General features: G+C 39.0%; 1 protein-coding gene across 1 annotated transcript in view; it reads left to right on the plus strand.

Annotated features, from left to right (window-relative positions):
* Nucleotides 1–26,584, plus strand: part of TRPM7 (transient receptor potential cation channel subfamily M member 7) — a 160,359-nt gene that overhangs the window by 15,718 nt on the left and 118,057 nt on the right. The window contains exons 2-3 of the mRNA XM_058294201.2: nucleotides 13,056–13,135; nucleotides 19,340–19,378. Of these exons, the coding sequence (XP_058150184.1) occupies nucleotides 13,056–13,135; nucleotides 19,340–19,378 (119 nt within the window). The remainder of the gene's footprint in view (nucleotides 1–13,055; nucleotides 13,136–19,339; nucleotides 19,379–26,584) is intronic.

The raw sequence follows: 26,584 nt of genomic DNA on the forward strand, positions 1-26,584 counted from the left end.
TCTTTACAATCAACCTAAATACAAATTAAGCATCAGCTCCCCTTTCTCTGATCCCATTCTATCCCCTGGTAATTGATATTCTGATTTCTAACTCTGTGAAATTACTTATTATAATTAGTTGTACAAAGTAGGCATCAACTCCTCATTCTCTAACCAATCTATCCCGAGTCTTCCCAATTCCTCTGAAATTGCTTATTATATTTAGTTCATATCAATGAGATCATACAATATTTGTCCTTTTGTGTTGAGTTTATTAATATTTCACTTAGCATAATGTCCTCAAGGTTCATCCATGTTGTCACATGCATCAGGACTTCATTCCTTTTTATGACTGTATAATATCCCATCATATATATGTATCATATATTGTTTGCCTATTCACTGGTTAATGGGTACTTGGGTTGCTTCCATCTTGTAGCAATTTTGAATAATGCCACTATGAACATCAGTGGGAAAATATCTGTTCAAGTCCTTGCTTTCAGTTTTTCTGGGTACTAGTAGTGGGGTGGGCAGGCTATATAGTAATTCTATGCTTAGATTCCTGAGGAACTGCCAAATTTTCTTCCACAGTGGCTGCACTATTTTACATTCCTAAGCAATGAATGAATGTTCCTATTTATTCACATCCTGTCTAACACTTGTGGTTTTCTGTTTTTTTCTTTAATAGTAGCCATTCTAGTGGGTATGAAATGATATCTCATCGTGGTTTCAATTGCCATTTCCCTAATAGCTAGTGATGCTGAACATCACTTTATGTGCTTTTTCACCATTTGTATATCCTTTTTGGAGAAGTGTCTATTGACTGCAGCTCCACTGAGATTCTTGCCACTTCATTTGAGAATGTAGCAGGACTCCCCCGGATGGGAATTTATTATTTTGTTATTGTGTGGGTCTGCATCCTCAGAGATAACACCCTATGACAACATGAACACATACGTGTTCCATAGAGGCATGCCCTGTTTTGGCAACCACTTGCCCTCCTGGGCTTGCCCCGCTTATAAACCCTCTGTGCCACTTTGACTTCTCACCTCCTTTGCCATATCATACCCTCTGGGGAGCTAGACTCAAAAATGGTTTTGTCACTTCTGTTTCTCTTCCTTTTCAGACAGGGTCTGGTCTTCTTGGCCAATCTTAAAAATAATGAAATGAAGGAAAAACAACAGCAAAACATCACAGATCAATATTTGGAAAACAGATGAGTGTGAAAAAGAGAACATTACCCATGTACAGTCTGTCCTCACTGGTGTATTTGGAGTCTGTTGTGCACCTCCAGGGTGGCTTAGTTGGGTTTAGAAACTTGGACCCCTGTGCTTGTCCTGGCTTTACTTTCTTCGCTCTCCCCCTCAGGCTTGGGATGGAGAGGCTCTCTCTGGGCTCAGCCTTTCACACTGTCCTTCCCTCAGGCTGTGAGGCTACTGCTGTCAACTGTGTGGAGACTTTCCTGGGCCATTTCTCACCTCTCCTGAGCCATACCCTCCACACTTCCAAGATGAGTGAATCCCCACTCTGCAGCCGAGCAGGTGGTTTTGGGCTTTCTGCCTAGGGCTGCCAGGGTGGGGTGGGCTCTCTTCTTAGATTCTCTGCCTGTCTTGTCAACAGGGAGACAGTGGTTTGCCCTCCTGCACTTTCTGGTGCTGGATTAGGCGCAGACAGCAGGCTGCAGGATTTGCCGCAGGCCCTGCACCGGTATGGCGTCTCACTACTGTGGACTCGGTAGTACTCTTTGAGGGTATAACTGACAAAAAGCCTTGCCATGCACTGTGCTTTCGAAGGGTTCCCCTTACTGTGGATTTTCTGGTGAAGCGTGAGGTTGGATTTGGGACTGAAGGTTTGCCGCATTCCCAACATGCGAAAGGCTTCTCGCCCATGTGCAGCCTCTGGGATAGCAGGCGCAAGGAGTTGTGTTTGAAAGGTTTCTGGAACACTGTGCACTTGTAGGACTTGACCCCTCTCGGGGTCTTCTGGGCTGATCGAAGCAAGGGTCTCTGGCACTCCCGGTTTCCCTGGGTGTGGCCCTTGGCGTGCAGCTAGTGATACTTCAACAGTGAGGACTTGTGGATGATGCACTGCCCAAACTGCAGGTACTTGTAGAGCCTCTCTCTGGGGAAGCAGCAGAACATACAGTGAAAAGCACTGGTAGGCCGTTGTGTAATTTCTGGTGCTGCAGCAGCTGGGAGCTGTGCCCTAAGGCCTTGCCACAGGCACTGTACTCTACCCCGCGTGGATCCTACCTTCAGGTAACTCAGGGTCACCCTGTGGTAACACCCCAAAACTGTGCCTGATAGTCCTTCTGGCTTAGAGCCCAACCGCCATCCAGGAATCTGGGCAGGGGCTAATCTTGATCCCTATTTCCTCAGCCACTTGCAGAATCAAGGCCCCTAGCTCCTACCCTTGCTCCAAAAGAGGGAAATCAGGGTCAGTTTGGTGATGAGAAAACCCAGCAAAGCCATGTTCCCGTAGTTCTCCAGCATCATGTCCCAGGAGAGTGCCTGCTGGCTAGGAACCAGGCAGTTCCCCTCTTGCGAAGTGCACTGCCACATGCTCAAATACAATGGCCTCTGGGGCTCCAAGCATCAGTTGCTCCACTGCTATTCCAGGGTACCTGTCTTGGGGTGAGGGCAGTTAGTGTTCTTATCTTTCTTCCCTCATGAGGTCAGGCCTTTGATCTGCTGCATCCTCAGGGCTAACCATGTGCTCATTGGTCTTGTGAAATGAATGAATCGATATGTGAGGCAGACTGTTTTTTGCCAGTCTCTCTATTATAATATAGGTTCCAGGAGGCTGGGGACCATGCCTGTTCACTGTAGTATCCCCAGCACTGGAAGAGTTCTTAGGACAGTAAGTGCTCAGTAACTGCTTGTGGAATAACTGTTGTTCAGTCAGTGACTAAACGCAGGTGTGGGAAAACTGGCCCAAGGTAATGTGATGGCCAAAGGGTGTTGGGCTGCCAGTTCTTGCAGAAATTGCTGGGGAGAAGCCTCTAGCCGGCACCTGCAGCTTCCTTGTTGGGCTTGCGCAAATGCTTCACCTCCAGGCGAGGCCTTGGGGGATGCAAACCAGGACAAAACAGGGCTTCCCAGGAGGAGTAGCCACTTCCCAGGGCCTCTCTGCCCCAGGCATACAGGGTTCAGGGCAGTGGCCTGCACACCTCCCACTGTAACTGGTGGGGATTGTAGGTTCCCGAAAGACAATGCAGACTTCGGTGGCCAGGACTCTCCCCGTGTCCCAGAGCTACAGGAGAGCAGGCCTCTTCAGTGCAGGGTGCAGCCTCTGCCAGGCCAGAATGAAGGGCCATGCCCCTCCTTGGTGCCCACCCTGCTTGGGGGCAGCTTTGACCATTTATATTGCTGAACTGGTGCCTGGGACCACGGTGGGAGGAGTGCTGGGTGCAGAGCTGCACTCTGTGAGTTTTAAAATGTTGTGTTCTCGTTTTGATTAGTGTCAAGGTATTTATTGGTTTCTTTTGCAATTTCTCTTTTGACCCACTGATTGCTTAAGTGTGAGTTATATAACTTCCATGTATTTGTGGATTTTCCAGAACTCTGCATATTGTGGATTTCCAGCTTCTTTCTGTTATGGTCAGAGAAGATGCTTTGTATAATTTCAGTCTCTTTAAATTTATCGACCTGTCTTGTGATCCAACATGTGGTCTGTCCTGGAGAAGGATCCATGAGCACTTGAAAAGAATGTATGTCCTCCTGCTTTGGGGTGCAATACTCTCTAAATGTCTGTTAGGTCTTGTTCATTTATCATATTATTTAAGGATCTCTGTTTTCTTATTTATCCTTTCTCCAGGTGTTCTATCCAATGATGAGAGTGGTGTATTGAAGTCTCCAACAATTATTTTAGAGATGGCTACTTCTTGCTTCATTTTTGCCAGTTGTGCCTCATGTATATTGGGGTGCCCAGGTTAGGTGCATAAATATTTATTATAGTTATTTTTTCTTGGTGAATTGCCATTTTTATCAATATAAAATGAACTTCGTCTGTTGTAACAGTTTTGTGCTTAAAATCTATTTTGTCCAATCTTAGTATTGCTATTCCAGTTCTCTTTTGGCTGCTCTTTGCTTGGAATATCTTTTTCTAACCTTTCACTTTCAACCTAATTATGTCCTTAGGTCTGAGGTGAGTCTCTTGTAGAATGCATATAGATGGCTTATATTTTTTAAATCTATTCTGTCAGTCTTTGTCTTTTGGGGAATTCAATCCATTAACACTCAGGGTTATTAAAGGCATTACTTCATTCATTTTATCCTTTGACTTTCTGTTGTCATATCTTATTATTGTTTGTCTTTCTACCCTTAAGTTACCCTTACTAATAACCTTCATTTCTACACTCTTCTTCAATTCTCTTCCAACCCCAACCCCTTTTTTTTTTCCTTTCAGGCTGCAGCACTCCCTTTAGTATCTCTTGTAAAATCTGGTCTTTTGGTAACATAGTCTCTCAGTTTTTGTCTGCGAAGACTTTAAACTCACCCTCATTTTGGAAGGACATTTTTGTTGGATAGAGAATTCTTGGCTGACAGTTTTTCTCTTTTAGTACCTTAAATACAGCATACCACTTTCTTTTTGCTTCCATGGTTTCTGATGAGAGGTCAGCATTTAATCTTATTGCATTTCCCTTGTATGTAATGCTTTACTTTTCTCTTGCTGATTTCAGAATCTTCTCAATCTCTGATATTCATCATTGTGAATAGTAGGTGTCTTAGAGTAGTTCTGTTCAAAGTTATTCTGCTTGGGGTGCATTGACTTTCTTGGATATCGATGTTTATGTCCTTCATAAGGATTGGGAAGTTTTTTCGTCATTATTTTCTCAAATATTCTTTGTGCCCCTTTTCTATTTTCTTTCCCTTTTGGGACACCAATCTTGCATCTCATTTGTTTGTGTTTCACATTGTCTTTCAATTCCCTGAGACCCTGTTCCATTTTTTTCTCTTATGTACTCTTTCCCAGTTCGGATGTTCTGTCCTTGAAATCACTAATTCTGTATAGAAAGAGTTCAAATCTGCTGTTATGTGCCTGTAATGTTTTTTTTTTAAGATTTATTTATTTTTATTATTTCTCTCCCTTTCCTCCCCTTCCCTCCCCAGTTGTCTGCTCTCTGTGTCCATTTGCTGTGGTTCTTCTGTGACTGCTTCTATCCTTATCAGCGGCGCCGGTTGTCTATGTTTCTTTCTGTTGCATCATTCTGTTGTGTCAGTTCTCTGTGCATGCGTTGCCATTCTTGGGCAGGCTGCACTTTCTTTCATGCTGGGCGGCTCTCCCTACGGTGTGCACTCCTTGCGCGAGGGGCTCCCCCTCATGGCACAGCACTCCTTGCGCATATTAGCACTGCTCATGGGCCAGCTCCACACAGGTCAAGGAGGCCCGGGGTTTGAACCGTGGACCTCCCATGTGGTAGGCGGACGCCCTAACCACTGGGCCAAGTCCACTTCCCTCCCCTTCCTTGTTTTGTGCTTGCTGTCTGCTCTCTGTGTCTGTTTGTTGTGCGCTTGTCTTCTTTTTAGGAGGCACCAGGAACTGAACCCAGGACCTTCCATGTGGGAATGAGGCACCCAATGGCTTGAGCCACCTCTGCTCCTGTTTGCTAATTTCTACTTAATGAAATAAATTTAAAAATAGATAAAATACGTTAATTCTGATAACACAACCTTAGTTTTCATATTCATCAAAAACATTTTTAATTACTCAAACATGAGAATTGGAATTGTTTGCATATATTTGGAAGAGAACTACTGACTATTTTCCATAAGGAAAAGCAGACCTGAAACATCACATTATATTACAACAGTTTAAACATGTTAGCGTGTTATGTGTGATTTCCAGATTTTCTCCCATTGAGTAGGCTGTCTTTTCACCCTTTGACAGAGTCCTCTGAGTTGCAACAGTGTTTAATATTGAGGAGGTCCCAATTATTTGTTTTTTTCTTTTGTTGCACGTGCTTTGGGTGTAAGAGCCAGGAAACCACCAACAACCACAAGGTTTTTAAGATGTTTCCCTACACTTTCTTGTAGTTTTATGGTCAGCAGATGGTGCTCCTCTGCAAACCTTTTCACCAGGCTGTTTCCTTCAGTCTCTGCTTTACAGTATTGCTGGTCTGGCCAGAGCTGAGATTCAAAGCAGGCTCTGCTGGCTGAATTTACTGAAGAAAAGTCCTGTGATTCACCCTTCATCTTCCCTTGTAACAGCTGACCAGGAGGAAGACATCTTTTCCTTTCTCAGTCAGCTGCAGTGAGCCAGGGGTTTTATCCAGGCTTAATAATGTCGAGGGTGGGGGATGCCACCACAATGGTTTGGTAGATCAGGTTTGTTGTTTCTGGTTCTTGGTCTCTCCCTCAACCTCCTGGGAGTTGTACAGCACTGTTCTGGTCTGCTGACTCCCAAAGCAGGTCCCACATATTTGACCCTTTCTCCCTTGTTTTTGTGAGAGAGTTAAGCCTTGCATGCCTACTCCAATGCCATCTTCCCAGACCTCCCCTTTTTTCTTTCTTCTTCTAGGTCTAGGTAACTATATAATATATACCTTTTCTGGAATGTTAATCAAAGTCTTCAGTTTAGATGTCCTTTTTTCAGTGCCTTGTTAGGGAGATTTATTTTTAAAAAAAAAATTTTTTTTAAATATTTTCATCTGGTAACTTGTATACAGCCTAAAATTTCCCATTTTATCCTTTTTCAAATATACAATTAATTGTTACATTTGTCATTAATTACAGTCAGAAAATTGTTCCTCTGTCATCATCATCCATTGCAAAAATTTCTCAAACAGAATGTCCATACCAATTTAGCCTTAATTTCCCATTCCCCATCCCGACCCAGCCCCTGGAAATATGCATTCTAGTTTCTGATTTTATGAAAATTTGTGTATTCTACTTATTTCATATAAGTGAGATCTTGCAACTTTTATCCTTTTGTGCCTCCATATTTCACTCAACATGTTGTCTGTAGGGTTCTTCCATGTTATAGCCTGTGTCAGAACTTCATCCTTTTTACAGCCAAATAATATTCCATTGTATGTACATGCCACATTTTGTTTATCCATTCATATGTTGATAGGCACTTGGGTTGCTTCCACCCTTTGTCAACTGTGAATAATGCCTCTGTGAACATTGGTATGTAAATATCTGTTCTAGTTCCTGCTTTAAATTCTTTTAGGCTACCTAGACATTGGGTTGCTGGGTCATATGATAATTCTATCCTTAAATTTCTGAAGCATTGCCAGACTTTTCTACAGTGGCTGTACCATTTTATGTTCTCATCAACAATGTACAAGGTTTCCTGTTTTTCTCTGCATCCTCTCCAACACTTTGTTTGTTTGTATAATACTCATTACAGTGGGTATGAATCATATCTCATTGTGATTTTGATTTGCATTTCCCTAATGGTGAATTATAATGAGCATCTTTTCTGGTGTTTATTGGGCATTTGTTTATCTTCTTTGGAGAAATGTCTATTCAAGTCTCTTCCCCATGTTTTTATTGGATTGTTTGTCTTTTTGTGTTGCATTGTTGTAGCTCTTTATATAACCTGGATATTAAACCCCTTATCAGATATGTGGTCTCCAGATATTTTCTCCAATTCTGTAGGTTTTTTTAAACTTTCTTGATAAGGTCCTATGATGCACAGAATTTTAATTTTGATGAAGTCCCATTTATCTGTTTTTTCTTTTGTTGCTAATGGTTTTGATATAGTCTAAGAAACATTGCCTAATTCAAGGTCCTAAAGTTTTTCTGTGTTTTCTTCTAGCAGTTTTATGTGTTTGCTTTTTAAACTGTTTTTAAATGTACAATTCAGTGGCCTTACACATTTACAGTGTTGTACTGCTATGACCTCTTTCCATTACTGAACTTTTTAATAACCCAAACCAGAAAATCTTTGCTCATTATGCAATAATTCTCCATTCCCTCTTCTCCCACATTATCTCTTTTTTTTTTTTTTTCCCCAGGGACTGGGGATTGAACCCAGGACCTCATACGTGGGAGCTGGTGCTTGACCCCTGAGCCACATTGGCTTCCCTGAGTTGGTTTTTCATTTGTTTTGCTTTCCCCCCCCCCCTCCCAGGAGGCGCTGGAAACTGAACCCAGGACCTCCCATGTGGGAGGTGGGAGCTCAACTGCATGAGGCACATCTGTTTCTCACATTATCTCTTTAAACAGTGCCTCTGCCCAGTCTCTCCTCCTTCTGGAACTCTACCAGTTGTTCCTCATTCTGTTTCACATTCCTCTTAACATTCTCCTCCCCCTTAAATAGCTTTATATGAGTATAATATGCATATCATAAAATTTACTCTTTCTAGGTGTACAACTTTTTGATGATTTTTAGTAAATTTATTCAGTTGTGTAACCACTATAATCCAGTTTTAGAACACTTCTATCATCCCAGAAAGTTCCCACATGCCTCTTTGCAGTTTATCTCTGCTCCTATCCCCAGCCCTAAGCAAGCACTGATCTACTGTTTGGCTCTATGGTTTTACATTTTTTAGACATTTCATGTAAATTCGGTCATCATATACTATAAAAACCTATGTGTATGACTTTTTCATTTAGCATAATTATTTTTTTTTATGAGGTCCCAGGAAACTTGGGACCTCATATGTGGAGGTGCTCAACTTGAACTACATTCCATTCCCAGCATGTTTTTGTGGTTCATCTGTATTGCATGGTGGTTTTTTGTTTGTTTGTTTTAAGATTTATTTTATTTATTACTCCCCACCGGCTTGTTGTTTGCACTTGCTGTGTCTGGTCATCTTCCTTGTTTCTTTAGGAGGCACTGGAACTGAATCCAGGAGTTCCTATGTGGGAGGGAGGTGCCTGATTGCTTGAGCCACCTCCATTCCCTGCTTTGTTGTGTCTCTCATTATGTTTTTTTCCTTCGTGTACCTCTTGTTGCGTCATCATATTACATCAGCTCTCTGGGTTGCTCGTCCTCTTTAGGAGGCGCTGAGAACCTCTCTTCCCTGCTTTTTTTGTGTCTCTCATTATGTTTTTTCTTCTTATGTCTCTTGTTCTGTTATCTTGTTGGATTAGCTTGCCACGTTTGCGTGTTGCGCTGCTTGCTGTCTTCTTTAGGAGGCATTGGGGATCAAACCAGGGACCTCCCATGTGGTAGGTGGGAACCCAATCGCTTGGGCCACATCTGCTTCCCTTTATTGCATGTTATCATTAACTGGTTCCTCTGTATTGCTAAGTAAAATATTATTGTGTGGATATTCCACATTTTTTCTTATTCACTCTATGTATGCTCTTTGAACATTCAGATAGAAGTATTTTTGTGGACAAGTTTTGATTTTTCTTGTGAAAATACTTAAGAGTAGAATGTTGGGGCCATATGTAAATTTACATTTAACTTTAAAAAAAAAACAAAACTGTAATCAGAAGTGGCTGTAGCATTTAAAATTCCTAACAGCAAAGTGTGAAAGTTCCAATTTTTATATCCTCGCCAACAGTTGGTATTTTGCCAGCCTTTAATTATCACTATTCTACTTGTGGTGAAATTGTAGCACATTGTTTTAATTTACATTTCCCTCATGACTCTTGATATTGAGCATCTTTTCATATGCTTATTTGCCATCCGAGTATCTTCTTTGGTGAAATGTCTCTTCATGATTTTTGCCCATAGTCTAATTGAATATTTTGCTTTTTTTCTGGTGAGTTTTGTGAGTTCTTTATATTATGTGGACATATCAATATGCTTTGCAAAGATTTTTTTGTGTGGTTTGTCTTTTCATTCTTTCACAGTGTCGTCAGAAGAGCACATTTTTTTTTAAGGAGGTATCAGAGATTGAACCTGGGACCTTGTACATGTGAAGAAGGTGCTCAACCACTGAGCTATACCCACTCCCAGAGATTAATTTTGATGAAATCCAGTTAATCAATTTATTCCCTTGCAAATTGTGCTTTTTGTGTCATATTTAAGAAATCTTTGCCTAATCCAAGGTCACAAAGATTTTATGTCTTCATCTAGAAGTTATGGTTTTAGGTATTATATTTAGATCTCTAACTTCAAGTTAATTTTTACGTATCATTTGAGGTATGGCTCCAAGTTCATATTTTTGCATATAGATATTTAATTGTTTTAGACCATTTGTTGAATAGGCTGTCCTCTCCTGTACTACTTTTGTAAAAAATGAGTTTTTCATGTATGTAAATGTTTATATCTGAACTCTTTATTCTGTTTCATTTGTATTTTTGTCCATTTTTATGTGAGTAAATTGGACTGCGTGGATTACTGTAACTTTAAAATAATAGTTAAAATCAAGTAGTATTAACCCTTCAATGACCTTTAAAGGCCAGGTAGTAAATATTTAGGCTTTTCAGGCCACTTTATTCTGTTGTAAAATGAAAGCAGTCATAGACAATAAAAATGTAAATGTTCAGGCATGGTTGTCTTCCAATAAAACTTTATTTAAGCACACTAAAATTTGGATTTCATGTAATTTTCAAGTGTTGGGAAATATTATTCTTTTGATTATTTTTAGCCACTTAAAAACATAAAAACATTCTAAATTCATGGACTACAAAAACAGGTAGTGTTTTTAGTCTGTCGGCCATAAAAGGAGCAAAATGAAAATTTCATCAGTTTAAAGAGGTAGGTTAAATTGGTTTTAGTGTAAATTCAACCTTTGTTATCATGTGTCAGAGCAACGCTACTAAATTCTTTTTATCAGTTTACAAGCAGAAGTCACATGAATAAATGTTTTTGTCTTTTCTGCTCAGCTTCAGTGTTGCGGTTGTGGAGTGGGAGAAGGGGTGGGGGATAAGGATAATACACCAGCAGTTTAACTGACATGGTCTGATCTCTTGGTTCAGGACCATGTTCTAAATGTGATCCTGGGCTACAGTCTCATTGCTCTGGACTTCATCTTTATCCAGAAATTAAGAGGAGTTAGACTAGACACAAAGTTTTTATGCTTCTACTTCAATTGAGAAACTTTCGTTGCTAGTGCTCCTCCAAGTATTATAGTTAGCAATATAATTTTTTTTTTTTTTTTTTTAAAGATTTATTTTTATTTATTTAATTCCCTTCCCCTCCCCCGGTTGTCTGTTTTCTGTGTCTTTTTGCTGCGTCTTGTTTCTTTGTCCGCTTCTGTTGTCGTCAGCGGCACGGGAAGTGTGGGCGGCGCCATTCCTGGGCAGGCTGCTCCCTCCTTCGCGCTGGGCGGCTCTCCTTATGGGTGCACTCCTTGCGCGTGGGGCTCCCCTACGCGGGGGACACCCCTGTGTGGCACGGCACTCCTTGCGCGCATCAGCACTGCGCATGGGCCAGCTCCACACGGGTCAAGGAGGCCCGGGGCTTGAACCGCGGGCCTCCCATGTGGTAGACGGACGCCCTAACCACTGGGCCAAAGTCCGTTTCCCAGCAATATAATTTTTGTTTTTATCTTTATCCTTTCCTTTTTTCTTTGGGTTTGTCATATTTATTTTTTTAATTTTCAGTCTTTCTTTTTCTAATGCAATTATTTAAGAGTTTACATTTCCCTGATAGTATACATTTAAACTGCATTGCACAGGTTTTAAATTGCATAGGAGTTTCCACTGTTATTCACTTTGAATACGTTTTAAAATTAACTGATTTTTCCATTGATCCTCAAGTTATTAAAAATGTTTGAAGTATTTGGGGTTTTAGAATGTGTTTACATTATGTTTTTTAAATTGTGATCAGTTAATATGATCTGAAAGGTAGCCATTCTTTGAAATTTGTTGACTCTTGCTTGTGGTCAAGTATATGATCAATTTTTTAAAATGTCTCATGTGTGCTCTGTAAGGATAGATATTCTAGTTCATATATGCTCAAGAAGAATGGATATTCTGGTTGTTAGATTCAAAAATCATTAAGTCAAGTTTGCTAATTATGTTGTAAAATCTTCTAAGTACATTTCTTGGTTATTTTTTGCCTGGTTGACCTTTCAGTAATTGAGGGAAATGTGTCAGTCTTCTACTGTAATGTTAGGCTTTTCTTACATTAATTTTGACTTTTATGTATTTTGAAATGCTTTTATTTGGTTATTTATAAAATTGGAGTAATATCCTGGTGGATTGGACTCTTTTTTTATTTTTGAAAGATTTATTTATTTATTCCCCCCCCCACCCCCCCAGTTGTCTGTTCTCTGTGTCTGTTTGCTGCGTCTTCTTTGTCCACTTCTGTTGTTGTCAGTGGCACGGGAATCTGTGTTTCTTTTTGTTGCGTCATCTTGTGGTGTCAGTTCTCCATGTATGCGGCACCATTCCTGGGCAGGCTGCGCTTTGTTTCGCACTGGGAGGCTCTTCTTACGGGGCGCACTCCTTGCGCATGGGGCTCCCCTACGCCGGGGACACCCCTGCGTGGCAGGGCACTCCTTGCGCGCATCAGCACTGCAAATGGGCCAGCTCCGCACGGGTCAAGGAGGCCTGGGGCTTGAACCACGGACTCCCATGTGGTAGACGGACGCCCTAACCACTGGGCCAAGTCTGCCACCAGATTGAACTTTTATAATCATTTAATACCTGTGCTATCCCTATTCATGTTTGGAGTCTATTTTTTTTTTTTACTACTTTTATTTTTTTCTCTTTATAAATTGATTTATGTTTGTATTTTATACCTTATATTTTCTACATCATATTACCTTTCTTTTGATTTGAATTTACTTTGTATCTTTTTCCATCCCCATATTTTTTTTCCATTCCATGCAGTTATGCTTTAGGTATTTATTTCAGAAATGGCATATAGCTAGTTTTTATTTTTTTAATTAAATTTGGCAAGGACTTTTAAATGATTTACATCCTAACTTTTCTTGAGTTTTTTGGCTCACAGTGGGAATCTCAGATTTGTCCTCCATCCTGTCTTACAGCTAAAGTATTTGGACAGTACTTTATATTTTGTAATCTAAATCATAGCACTTAAATGGAACGAATCCATTCCTTTAAATGTGCTGTAATCAGTAAGCTTATAGTATATAGTAAATATTAGGGAATTGAAAAAAAGTCAATTAATATAGAAGTATTTATGTTTTTTTATCATAAAATTATTTCCTTTTTATATTAGTGGGTTAATCTGTAAATCATTCTTAACTTTGTTTTTAGTCCCAGAAATCCTGGATAGAAAGTACTTTGACCAAGAGGGAATGCGTATATATTATACCAAGTTCCAAGGACCCTCACAGGTAAGCATACTTTTGTTTCCTCAGGGCTCTTCTAGAAATTTATATTTAATTTGTAGTGCTTTCTTAAAAATAAAAATAATAATCAGTAAATTATTTATAATTACTGTTGATTTTTCTTCTTTTGGTATTTGGAGGAGAGACAGCATTGGCAAGATACCAGTATTTTGGAGTTCTTACTGACAAGTGTTCTATCCTCAGCCTCCCTCAAATCAGGCTAGTATATTACAAAATAAGAGAGGCTTTCTAATGTAACTTATTCACTAATATTGAGAAGTTCAAGATAAATGCTTACCTGTTTACTTTTTGAGCACCTACTGAGACCCTAATACCAGTTCATGTTGAAGAAACCAGTACAGCATTTATATAGATTACCCATATTATTATGTTACATGGAGTTCTTTTTTTCTTCATTGCATCTTTGATCTCTTATCTCGTGTCTAGTGTCCTTTCCCTAGCTTTTTTGTTAATTCTGTATTTTGACAAACTCTTTTTAGATCATTAAAATAGATAACTTTAATGTGTATCCCAGTTTCTAGATTCTGTGATTCTTTTTTCTGTGAAAGATAATTTTAATTTCATAGTATTTTAAAAGTATGTTTTGTTACAATATCATATCACTTTTCTTAACCAGAGAGGATAAATGGCATTTCCAAGGTCATATAGCTAGTAATTCGTAAAGATGGGATTAGAATGTAGGCCTCCTTAATTCATCATGCCGTTCCTACTGTAAGATACTTTTTCTTTCAGTGAGAAAAAATTGTGATTTTGCGTCATTGAAAAAAAACAGATTAGGGAGTGGGTGTAATTTAATGGTTATATACCTGCTTCCCATGTACGAGGTCCTGGGTTCAAGCCTTGGTACCTCCTACAAGCAAAAACAAAACCAGATTATCATTATGGAGTTTCATTTCCTACAATTTTATTAATTTCACTTTGCACTAAAAAATAATAAAAGCATTTGTCAGGTATTAACAGAAACCTCAAGCTGTTAAATTTCCTCAGCCTTAGCCATTCATATTAGATGTAATTTATAAACACCATTAAGTGGTTAGTTTTCTTTACTGGTGGAATTTTTTTTTTTTCACACTTTTTATTTTAAATAGTCTCAAACTTGTGGGACAGTTGAAAAAATAACAGACATTCCATAGGGAGAATTTCAACATCTCCCCCACCCCTACCCAGAACCAATTTTTAACATTTACCAACTTTGCCTTCTTTCCTCCCTTCCTCATTTCTTTTTTTTTTTTTTCCTTGCTCACCTTTTCTTTGCCCGTTTTTCTGAACATCTGAGAGGTTTTTTTCACACAGCATACTCCTCAAACACATAATACTTCTGTGGACATTTCTTACAAACAAGGATATTCCTTTAAGAAATCACCTTGAGTGCAGTTATCAAGTTCATGAAATTTAACATTAATATAAAGTTTATAGTCTATATTCCAGTTTTTTCTTATATCCCACTGATGTCCTTTGAGCCTTTTCTCCTCCATTCTTTGATTCCATCCAGTATCAAGTATTGCATTTAATTGTCATTATCTCTTTAGATATGTCTCTTTGAAACTGTAGGGACATTTATATAAAACATAAAATCTTGCTATGCCAACCCCTCCCAAGCATACCATTCAGTGGGATTAATCACAGTCACAGTGTTGCAGTACCTTCACCATCATCCATTACTAGAATTTTCACTTTACCCCAAACAGAAACTCTGCTCTTATTTTGCATTTTAACTTCCCATTGCTCATTCTCCCCACCCCTGGTACTCTGTACTTTCTAATTTCTGTCTCTATGCATTTGCATATTCTCTGATATTTTCTTTGTGGTTACCATGGGACTTAAATTTAACATCCTAAATCTGTAACAGTTTGGTTCATATTATTTGCTTTGATACTAACTTAACTGCAATAGCATACCTAAACTAAGTTCCTGTACCCATCCATCCCTGCACCTTTGTGTAATTCTCACAAATTTCTTATTTTTACATTGAGTCTGAAGCCATTGATTTAACATTACATTTTATGCATTTGCCTTTTAGACACTGTAGGAAGTAAAAAGTAAGGTTATTAATCAAAATTATAATAGTACTGGCATTTTTATTTGTCCATGTTATTGTCTTTACTGTAGCTTTTTATTTCTTCATATGGCTTCTTTCAATTGTCTGGTGTCTTTCTTTGCAACCTGCAGAACTTCCTTTAGTCTCTTCATTTCTTGTCGGTTCCATCTAGTGGTGATGAACTCCTTCAGTTTGTCTTAATTCCACCCTCATTTTTGAAAGACAGTTTCATCAGGTAAAGAATTCTTGGCACTTTTTTCTTTCAGCACTTTAAACATATCATCTCACAGCCTTCTTGCTCCATGGTTTCCAATGAGAAATCATCCCTTAAATCTTAATGAGGGGAAGCGGATGTGGCTCAATGGATAGAGTGTCTGCCTACCACATGGGAGGACCAGGGTTCAAAACCAGGGCCTCCTGACCCATGTGATGAGCTGGCCCATGTGCAGTGCTGATGGGCGCAAGGAGTGCTGTGCCACGCAGGGGTGTCCCCCATGTAGGGGAGCCCCATGCACAAGGAGTGCGCCCCATAAGGAGAGCTGCCCAGCGCGAAAAAAGTGCAGTCTGCCCAGGGTGATGCCGCACATATGGAGAGCTGACGCAGCCAGACGATGCAACAAAAATAGACACAGTTTCCCAATGTTGCTGACGAAGAATACAAGGAGACACAGAAAAACAGACAGCTAATGGACACAGAGAGCAGACAGCTGGGTGTGGGGAGGGAAGAGAAATAAATAAAACAAATATTTAAAAAAAAAAATCTTAATGAGGGAGAAGCTGATGTGGCTCAAGTGATTGGGCCCCTGCCTACCACATGGGAGGTCCCTGGTTCAGTTCCCAGTGCTCCTAAATAAGACAGCAAGCTGGCACAACAAGGTGATGCAACAAGGGGTACAAGAAGGAAAACATAATGAGAGACACAACAAAGCAGGGAATGGAGGTGGCCCAAGGGATTAGGTACCTCCCTCCCACATTGGAGGTCCTGGTTTTGGTTCCTGGTGCTTCCTAAAGAAGCAAGGAAGACAAATTGACACAGCAATTGCAAACGAGAGGGGGTGGGAAGAAATAAAATTTTTAAAGAAAAATTTTAATGAGGCTTTCTTGTATATGACATTGCTTTTCTCTTATGGCTTTCAAAATCCTCTGTCTTTGGCCTTCAACAGTTTCATTATAATATGGCATGGCTTGGGTTTATTTGGGTTTCTCCTGTTTGGAATTTATCAAGCATTTTGGAGGTGTGTATTCATGTCTTTTGTTCAATTTGGGAAATTTTCAGCCATTGACTATTCTCTCTTCATCTTCTAGTACTCTCACAGTATGTATATTGGTATGTTTGATCGTATCCTGTAGCTAACCTTAACCTCTATTCACTATGCTTCGTTCTTTCCTCTCTCTGCTTCTCAGACTGGATGGTTTCAATAGTCTTACCTTTAAGTTCACTGATTATTTCTTCTGCCAGCTCCAATCTGCTGTTGAATCCCTCTAGGGAATTTTAAATTTCTGTTCCTGTGGTCTTCAGCTCTGCTTGGTTTCTTTGCTCTATTTTGATATTCCTTTTGTTCAGTTATTGTTTTCCTTTAGTTCTTTGTCCATATTTTCCTTTATTTCTTAGAGCATATTTAGGACTAAATTTTGAAAGTCTTTAAAATGTCCTGTCTGATCCTCCTTATTGATAGTTTTTAATGATTTAATTTTTTCCTTTGTCTGGGTCATCACTTCCTGTTTCTTTGTATATTTTATAACCTTTTGTTGAAACCTGGACATTTTGATGTTATCGCTGGAATTTCAACTTTGAAGCTTCTGTTCTTTAAATTTATGTCCAGCTAGCATGACTATGTTTTTCTTGAATGTCAGGAGCTAACCAAAAAAACAGAAAAAGGACTAAAGGAAATATGTTTCCCAGTATTTGCAGATTGAACTTTGTGAGTACTCCCCTTCAGAGCTTATTTATACAGTGAGTTTAGAAAATAGCTCCAGGCCAAAGCCTAGTGGTCTCCTTGATCCTTTCTACACATACTTCTTGTCTTGGGAATTCCCCCATTTACATGGTTCCCAGTGTTCGCTCTTCCCTAGGAAACAGTTTCCTTATGAACTTGGACACTGCACTGTATGTCCTGTAGCCAGCAATTCCTTGTTTCAGGTAGCTGCTTGGCTGCTTTCCCACAGTGTTTTGTAGGTGAGCTCTGTAAGTCACCTGCACTCAGGGCAAATTCTGGGACAGCAAATCCCTCAGACCATCACCAGACAGACTGGGCCAGATGTATGTGCACCCAGTATGTGTGCATTTTGGAACTATGACAAGGGATCTGCACTGGGAGTGTCACTGACTCTTCGCTGAGCTAGTGAGTGGTGAGGTGGGACCAGCCAGGATTCCAGGATATCCTTCTGCTTTTAAATATCATTTTTCTTGATTTGGCACTTGCCTTGTTATTACAGTCCTTTAACTGTTTTATGGAGCTTTGAGAAAGATGTTTCTGCCAGTTCTTGCTGGTTGTTTAAAGTTTCTGTGGGTGAATGGAACCTTGAAGATTATCAGTCCACCACCTTGATTGAGGCAGTGCCCCACTAGTTGCATTTTAAAATTAATTTTATGGAAATAATGAATATATTCACCTGTTACAAGGTACCAAAAACTGTAAGTGAAAGTCTTCCTATCACTGTGCCTTAGCTATCAAGTTCCCCTTTCCAAAGACACCATTATTACCCATTCTTGAAATGCCTTCCAGAAATAGATAAACTGTTTATATATATATAAGCAGATGTGTATATATTTCCTCCCTTTTTCTTTTGTTTTAAAATACATACACGCCTTGAATTTATTATTTAATCTTGGGAATAATTACCTCATCTTAATAGTTGCATCCTGTTTAATTGTATGTCTGGACCATAATTTGTTTTACTACTTACTGATGGACATTTTAACTATTTTTAGGCCTTGCTTTTTTTAAACTTTTTTTTTTGTTTAAGGCTTATTTCTTTAATTATTCCCCTCTCCTCCTTTGTCAGCACTCACACTGTTGTGTGCTTCTCTTCCTTTTAGGAGGCACGGAGAACTGAACCTGGGACTGCCCATGTGCAAGACATGCACCTAATAGCTTGAGCACCTCCACTCTGTGCTTAGTTGCATCTCTCATTATGTTTTTATCCTTGTATCTCTTATCGCATCAGCTTGCTGTCTTGCTTGTCTTCTTTAGGAGACACTGGGAACGAACCTGGGACCTCCCGTGTGGTAGGCAAGAGCTCAGTTGCTTGAGCCACATCCGCTTCCCTCGGGGCTTTTATTTATTTATTTATTTGCTATTAAAAGTGCTGCAGGGGAGCAGATGTAGCTTAGTGGTTGAGTGTCTGCTTCTCATGTATGAGGTCCTGGGATCAATCCTTGGTACCTGCTTAAAAAAAAAAAGTCCTGAGTGAATAACTTTGTACATTAATCATTTTACACGTTATATAGACATTTTTTAAAAATGGTATTAGAACATGAGGAGTCTCCATTTTTTTTTCATTTTGATGAGTATGCCCAAAATGCCCTCCATAGAAGTTGTATAAGTATACTCCCATCTGCAGATAAAATACGACTATTCTCTGTTCTCAAAAAGGTAATGATTTAAAAGATGAGTCTATCTTAATCACATAGGTAGAAAATGGTATCCCACTGTAGTTTTAATTTGCATTTCTCTTATCAAATGGCTTTTCATATGTAATTTTTTTTCCTGGGAGCTATCTTTTAAAATAATTTTCCTTTTTAATGTTGGCATTTTTTTCCTTATTGATTTGAGGAATCTGTTTATATACTAGAGAAAACATCCCTTTGTCTTCAATTTTTTTTTTCTCAATTTCTCTTTAGACTTTATTAATGACATATTTTGCCAGTTAAAATGTTGTATTTTTATGTAGTTCAAGTTTATGATTCTTTTTGTAGTTCCTGGGTTTTATGTCCCAGCTAATTGTATTAAAATATGGAAACCATGGGAATTTAAAAAATTACATGAATGTATAAATCAAGGTATGTATATGACCTGTGGTTTCTACTGAAAAATTATACTAAATATAAAATTTTCCTTTGCTTTGTCCTTGCGTTTAGATTTTATATAATTTACTTAATTAAAATTTATTTTCTTCTTGAACTAATATATTTTGTCTATTGTTTACAGATGCCTTCCAGGATGTCAAATTTGTCAACAACTTGTCAGGTAGGTTTAATTAAAATCAATATGATTTAAGAAAATAACTAGATTTGGAAAAAATAAATCTATTGGAAATGTCTTTTAGAATACAGTAGGATAATATTCACAGGCTTCTATATTAGCAAAGTACCTTACCCAGATTTAGGAGGTGAGGGGATCAAGCAAGGCTTCTGGAAATTCAGGTGATGCTACCTGAGCTATGTCATAAAGTTGAGCATGAGGTAGTTGGGCAGAGATTGAGTATATTTTAGGTACAGAGAGCAGGATGTGGAATGGCTTGGCAGTCAAAGAGATTGTGATTCTCTCAGGAAATTGCTGAATGTAAGATTGGGATTGGAGAGGTCTGATCCTGAAGAAATAAGTAGGAGCCAGATCATTTAAGGTCTTTGTGTACCAAGGCAAATAGTTAGGATTTTGTGTTAGAATAAGGAGAGTGACATGCTCAGATTTTTTCATTTTTGAAAGTGCATTTGGCATTTTGAGGAAATTGGTTTGGGAGAATAAAGACCAATTAGTAAAGTATGTACTAGTGCCTATGATGATGATGAGAGGCAAATATATTTGGAGGTATTAGATAAATTCAATAGGATTTGATGGCTATGAAGGAAAGCAAAGGTTTGAAGATGGTATCGCGATTTCTTTATTGGACAGCTGAGTAAATGATAATGTTCATTATGGTCTGATGAAATACACACGGAAAAAGAGAAAATGGTCTCTGGTTGGCAGGCTGGGAACAAAAGTGCTTAGAATGAATTCATTTTAGATATGCTGAGTTGATTTTCAAGGAAATAAGGAAAATAAAAGATAGTTTTTATATTTGCCCCTGTTTTTACCTACTCTAGTACAAAGCACAGTTTCCTCCATTTTTCTCTAAATGGGAGGTTCTGTCTGGTGTCATCTCTTTTTTTTTTTTTTTGGTTTCTTTATAAACTTTTCTTTTTTTCCCCCTTCTTCCCCCAGTTGTCCGCTGTCTGTTTCCATTCGCTGTGTGTTTTTCTGTGTTCACTTGGATTCTTGTCAGTGGCACCTGGAATCTTTGTCTTTTTTGTTGTATCATCTTGATGCATCAGCTCTGTGTGTGTGTGGCACCATTCCTGGGCAGGCTGCACTTTCTTTTGCACTGGGCGGGTCTCCTTACAGGGCGCACGCCTTCCGCGTGGGGCTCCCCTACGCGGGGAACACCCCTGCGTGGCACGGCACTCCTTGCGCGGCACGGCACTCCTTGTGCGCATCAGCACTGTGCATGGGCCAGCTCATCACATAGGTCAGGAGGCCCTGGGTTTGAACCTTGGACCCCCCATGTGGTAGGCGGGCGCCCTGTCCATTGGGCCAAGTTCGCTTCCTATGGTGTCATCCCTTTTAGGCTCAAGAACTTCCTTTAACATTTTGTATAGAGCAGGTATGCTGAAAATGAATTCTGTCAGCCTTGGTTTATCTGAAAATATGTTTATTGGTCTCATTTTTGAAGGATATTTTAGCCAGTTAAAAAATTCTAGGTTGACAGTTTTTTCATTTCAGCACTTTAAAGATGTCATTATATTGTCCTCTGGCCACTGTTTCTAGTGAAATGTCAACTGTCATTAATATAGTTGTTCGCCTGAATATAATATGTCTTTTTTGTCTCTGGATGCTTTTAAGATTTTTTTTTTTGTATCTTTGGGTTTCAGCAACATGTCTATCATGTTCCTAAAAGTGATTCTTTTTATAATTTTCTCTGCTTGGGTAAATATCTACACGTTGATATTTTTCTCAAAATTGGGAGGTTTTTAGTCATTTTTCTTCAAATATTTTTCTACCCTATTCTCTCTACCCTCTGAAACTATGGTTACACATGTATTAGATTGCTTGATAATTTCCACAGTTCAGTAAGACTTTATTAAGCATTTAATATTTTTCTCCAATTATCAAATTAGTTAATTTCTATTGGTTTGCCTTTGGATTTGCTAACCCCTTTTGTTACAATCTCCAATGTGCTGGTAAGCCAATCCAGTCAATTTTGCATTTTCACTTTTCACATTTTTTCAGTTTTGGAATTTCCATTTAAGTTCTTTGTTACAGGTTCTGCTTCACTGTTGAATTACCTTATCTATACCCTCTTTATGACTCTCTCTTAAAGCCCTCGAATGTAAGTATAATAGTTTCATTAAAGTCTCTGTTTACTAATTCCAGTATCAGCATCATCTAGCATCTGCTTCAGTGGACTACTTTTTTCCTTGAATATGAGTCACAGTTCGTTGTTAATTTTTTAATTTCATGATGAACATTGTGGATGATATGTTATAGGGGTTCTGGATTATGTTATCGTCCTTTAAAAGGGTGAAAGCGTGTTCACTTTTGTTCTGAAAATAAAGTAAATCATTGGCAATTTTTTTGTCCCATGAGGCTTGATTTTTATTCTGTTAGGGCAGCTCTATTTCTGTTTTGAATTTATTGGGAATACATGGACTGTACTCCTAAGGTATTGCCTTTTTGTGGTCTCAGTTGAATGCCCAAGATACTCAGTGATGCCTCTTTACTCTGAACTAAAATTGGGTCTCCCAGGCTTTTATGACCCTGTTCTCAGGCCCACAGTGGGTGATTTACAGTAGGTCTTAAAGAGTTTTACCTTGCACAGATGCAACTCAGCAGATAGCCAAGGGATAGCCAAGGATCTGTGGTACTCCCATGCAGGTTTCTTTATCTCCTTCTATACTCTTTTCTCTGGTACCTTGCCCCACAAATTCCAACTGTTTCAGCAGCCTGGAATTCTTTTCTCTGCCTCTTCACTCAGCTTAATGAGATACTCATTTTCTGTCAAGGCATCACTTCTGTGTACCATGGTTGAGAAATTACCCCACGTAGAAAGCCTGTGCAATCTTGGGTTCTTACTGCATTTGTTTCCCTCATTTCAAGGATCAGATCCCATGCTTCCTCTTTTGCAATGCCTGAAAACAGTTATCTTATACATTTTGTCCACTTTTGTGTCCTTACTCCCTAAGACTACCCCCAGATTCAGTTTTTACTGGAAGGACTCATAAGAGTCAGCATGTAGTGGTTCTCACAACTAAGATTTACCTACAGTAAATGGATACAAATACAAATCTGCAGAGGGAAAAGGCTTGTGAGATGAGATTGGGAACAATCCAGGCACAAGCTTCTGAATAATGGCTCACTGGTGTCACACAGCATGTGTTTAATTTTTCCAGTGAATTATTATGTTAACACATGTGAAGTGTTGTCTACCAGGAAAGGTCATCTGAGCCTAGGAATCCAGTGTTTTAGTTGAGGATTGGTCATGTACTTGTATATTGTCTAGCATATACCAAAATTCCAAACTGCTAGAAGGAAGGTAGGCATTCAGCATAAGTGACTTTGTCTGTATAGACAGGCAAAGTGAAACACTCTTATTTAATAATGTAGGGAAAGTTGTATATCACTGTAAGAAACTGTTTACTGGTCAAGGTCCCAGATGCCAGCCAAGGGCCAAACTTTTTTTTGTTTGTTTAAGATTCATTTATTTATTTATTTCTCTCCCCTCCCCCCCCACCCCGGTGTCTCTTCTCTGTGTCTGTTTGCTACGTCTTCTTTGTCCGCTTCTGTTGTTGTCAGCAGCATGGGAATCTGTGTTTCTTTTTGTTGCGTCATCTTGCTGTGTCAGCTCTCCATGTGTGCGACACCATTCCTGGGCAGGCTGCACTTTCTTTTGCGCTGGGCAGCTCTCCTTACGGGGCACACTCCTTGCGCATGGGGCTCCCCTATGCGGGGGACACCCCTGTGTGGCACGGCACTTCTTGGGCGCATCAGCACTGTGCATGGGCCAGCTCCACACGGCTCAGGGAGGCCCAGGGTTTGAACCGTGGACCTCCCATGTGGTAGACGGATACCCTAACCATTGGGCCAAGTCCGCTTTCCTTTTTTTTTCCCCATTCAATTTCATGTTCAATTTTTCCACTTCATCAGCCTGGCTTTTGATTTATCAATTTTATTGGCCTTTTCAGTTAAGCTTTTTGTTTCTTTGATATTTTAAGTGTGTTTATTCTTTTCTATTTTGTTGAATTTTGCTCATTATTGTTTTCCTTCTGCTTAATTTGGTGTAATTTTGCTCTTTTTAGATTTTAAGGTGAAGGTTTAGGTTATTATTGCTTTCAGATTTTCTTTCAAATATAAACTATACTATAAATTTTTATGCTTATTCTATATTTTATTCCATACACACACCCAAAAACAAACATACATACATGCCATTTAAAAAGCTATTTCATGTAGACACAGATGCATAGTATCCCTACCAAAAAGAAATACTTAATACTTTAAGTGGTCATTTTGAGAAGATAAAACACATAAATTGAAATAAAAGTTTTTTTTTTTTTAAGGAGATACCAGGGATTGAACCCAGGACCTTGTACATGGGAAGCAGGCGCTCAACCACTGAACTACATCCACTCCCCAGGGAGAGTTGTTTTTTTCATTTGTTTTTGTTTATGGGAGGTACTGGGGATCAAACCTGGGTCCTCGTACATGGAAGCAGTTGTTCAACCACTTGAGCTATATCTGCTCCCCTGGTTTTTTTCCTTAACAAACTGTTACTTATTAATGAGGTATGTGTACCTGCTGGACATTGTACAACTTCTCAAAGATTGACATCAGATTTAACACAGCAACTCTCATTTCTTGGGTTTATTACAGGAATTACCAAATGCCTCACTTCATGTCAGTAAGGAATGTAGTATGATCTAATGCTGACACTGAACTTTCTCAAATTAGTAGTTCACGTGGTGTCCGATTTCACTGCTTCCCTCAAATTTAAAATACCTTGTCATGCCCTTATGAGTTGGCTGCTATGCCCTCGAATACCTCATTGTATAGTTTGGAAAACAAGGTTTACAATATACATCTTTAACTTATCATAGCCAGCCTTTAATAATATACCATTTTATGTATGGTATAAAAGTGTTATTTCCTATCCTTTGTATTATTGTGATCATGCATTTTTCTTCTGTGCATCTTAAAAACCCTATCATGCATTGTTACTGTATTTGCTTAAAAGTATCAGTTATATTTTGAAGAGATTAAAGAGTGAGAAAAATTTTCATTTATGTTTATCCACACACATTTACCATTTTTAATGGTCTTCAATTTTTTTTTTTTTAAGATTTATTTATTTCTCCCCATCCCCTCATTCTTTGCACTTGCTCTGTCTGTTCATCTTTCTTGTTTCTTTAAGAGGCACTGGGAACCAAACCTGGGACCTCCCATGTGTAGGCAGGAGCTCATTCGCTTGGTGGGGCAGCACTCCTACGCGAGGCAGTACTCTGCGCAGGCCAGCACTCCCTGCTGGCGAGCTCACCACACTGGCCAATGTGCCTTCACCAGGAATCTCTGGCCATCGAAACCTGGACCTCCTATACAATAGATGGAAGCCCAATTGCTTGAGCCACATCCACTTCCCTGCGTTCAGTTTTGAAAGGTGTTTTCAGTAGATACAGGATTCTAAGTTGACAGTTGTTTTTTTTTTTTCTTATCATCCCATTGACTTTTGGTTTGTTGTTGTTTTTTTTTTAAAGATTTCTTTTTATTTATCCCCCCCTTGCCGCTTGCTTGCTGTCTGCTCTGTGTCCATTTGCTGCGCATTCTTGTGTCTGCTTGTCTCCTTTTGTTGTGTCATCTTGCTGCGCCAGCTCTCCGCAGGCATGGACTGTCAGCTCTCCATGGGCGTGGACCAGCTTACCTTCACAAGGAGGCCCTGGGAAATGAACTCAGGGCCTCCCATGTGGTAGATGGGAGCCCAATATCTGCTTTCCCCTTGATTGGTTTTTGATAAGTTGTCTACCATCATTCTTATCTTTGTTTTTCTGTACATTATGTATCATTCATACCCTGGATGCTTTTAAGATTTTGTCTTTCTCACTGATTTTCAACAGTGCCTTAGTATGATTTTTTTCAAGTCCTGCTTGTTTTTTATTGACCATCTCAGCTGTGTGGGTTCATTAGTTTTTAAGTTTGGAAAACTTTTGGTCAACATGTTTGCTTTTTCTTTTTTACTATATTCCCTCACTCCTGCCTCTGCCTCCTTTCTGGGACTTAGTTATATGTATGTGACAGTGTTCTACAGGTCACTGATAGCTTGTTCCCCTCCCCACCCTGAGTCTTTTATCTCAGTAGATTCAACTGCTGTGTCTTCAAGTTTACTAATTTTCCTCTTTTGCAGTATCTAATATTTTCTAAATCTCATCCTGTCACTTTTTCATTTCAGATATTGTATTCTTTATCAGTAGATGTTCCAATTAGGTCTTCTTTGATACCTTCCAATTCTTTCCTCATTATGTTCATGGTTTCCGCTGTTTTCTGAACTCATGTATAGCAGCTGGAGCTTATTTATAATCTTTGTTTTAGTGCCCTTGTGCTAATTTCATGATCTCTGTCATTTCTAGTTCTTCATTTATAGATTGACTTTTTTTTCTGTTCTTTATTTTCATATTTTCCTGCATATTTGCATTCCTGTTAATTTTTGATTGGTGCTACATCTTTTGAATTTTATAATTTTGGATGATGGATCTTGTATTTGGTTAGGGAATTTTAGATTTTCTTTAAAATGCAATTAAGTTACTTTGGATTGGTTTTCTCCTTTCAAGTCTTGCTTTTATATTTTGATAGGTTGTATCCTATTGAGGTTTAATTTAGCCTTGCTAATAAGGTTATAGCCTTTGTGGACCCTATCATAGGCTTTGTGTTTTATGAGATATCTCTATCCTCACTAGTGGGAACATAAACTGTTCCCTGCCCTTTGTATGCTTCAGGAATTGTTTGAGCTGGTAGTTGTTACATTTGTCTTGTCTTGGGTAATTTATTCTTAAATACATTGTCTAGGAGACCCTTCTGCAGATCCTTGGAACTTTTTGGTGTAGCTCTTTTCATTTTCTGCCTTTTAAACTGGCTGCTTTGGCTTTTACCAACTCTCCATCTGATTTAAAATTTCTTAGACCGCTTGGCCATCCTACCCAGCTTGATTTAAAATTTTCCTAATTCATTTGCGCTGTCAAGCTTTGTTTGGGTTTCTCCTTCTTGTATAATGGTTCAGTAAGTGCTTCTAGGCAGAATGTTATCCCTCTTTCTGTCCCTGGCCCCAGGCATCCAACCATCAATTTGCTTTTTGCACTGTAGATTAGTTTGCATTTTCTTGAATTTTATATACATGGGATCATGTAATTATGCACTCTTTGGCATAGCCTTTTA

This window comes from Dasypus novemcinctus, chromosome 3 (assembly GCF_030445035.2).
Source record: "Dasypus novemcinctus isolate mDasNov1 chromosome 3, mDasNov1.1.hap2, whole genome shotgun sequence".
In the NCBI taxonomy this organism is placed as follows: Eukaryota; Metazoa; Chordata; class Mammalia; order Cingulata; family Dasypodidae; genus Dasypus; species Dasypus novemcinctus.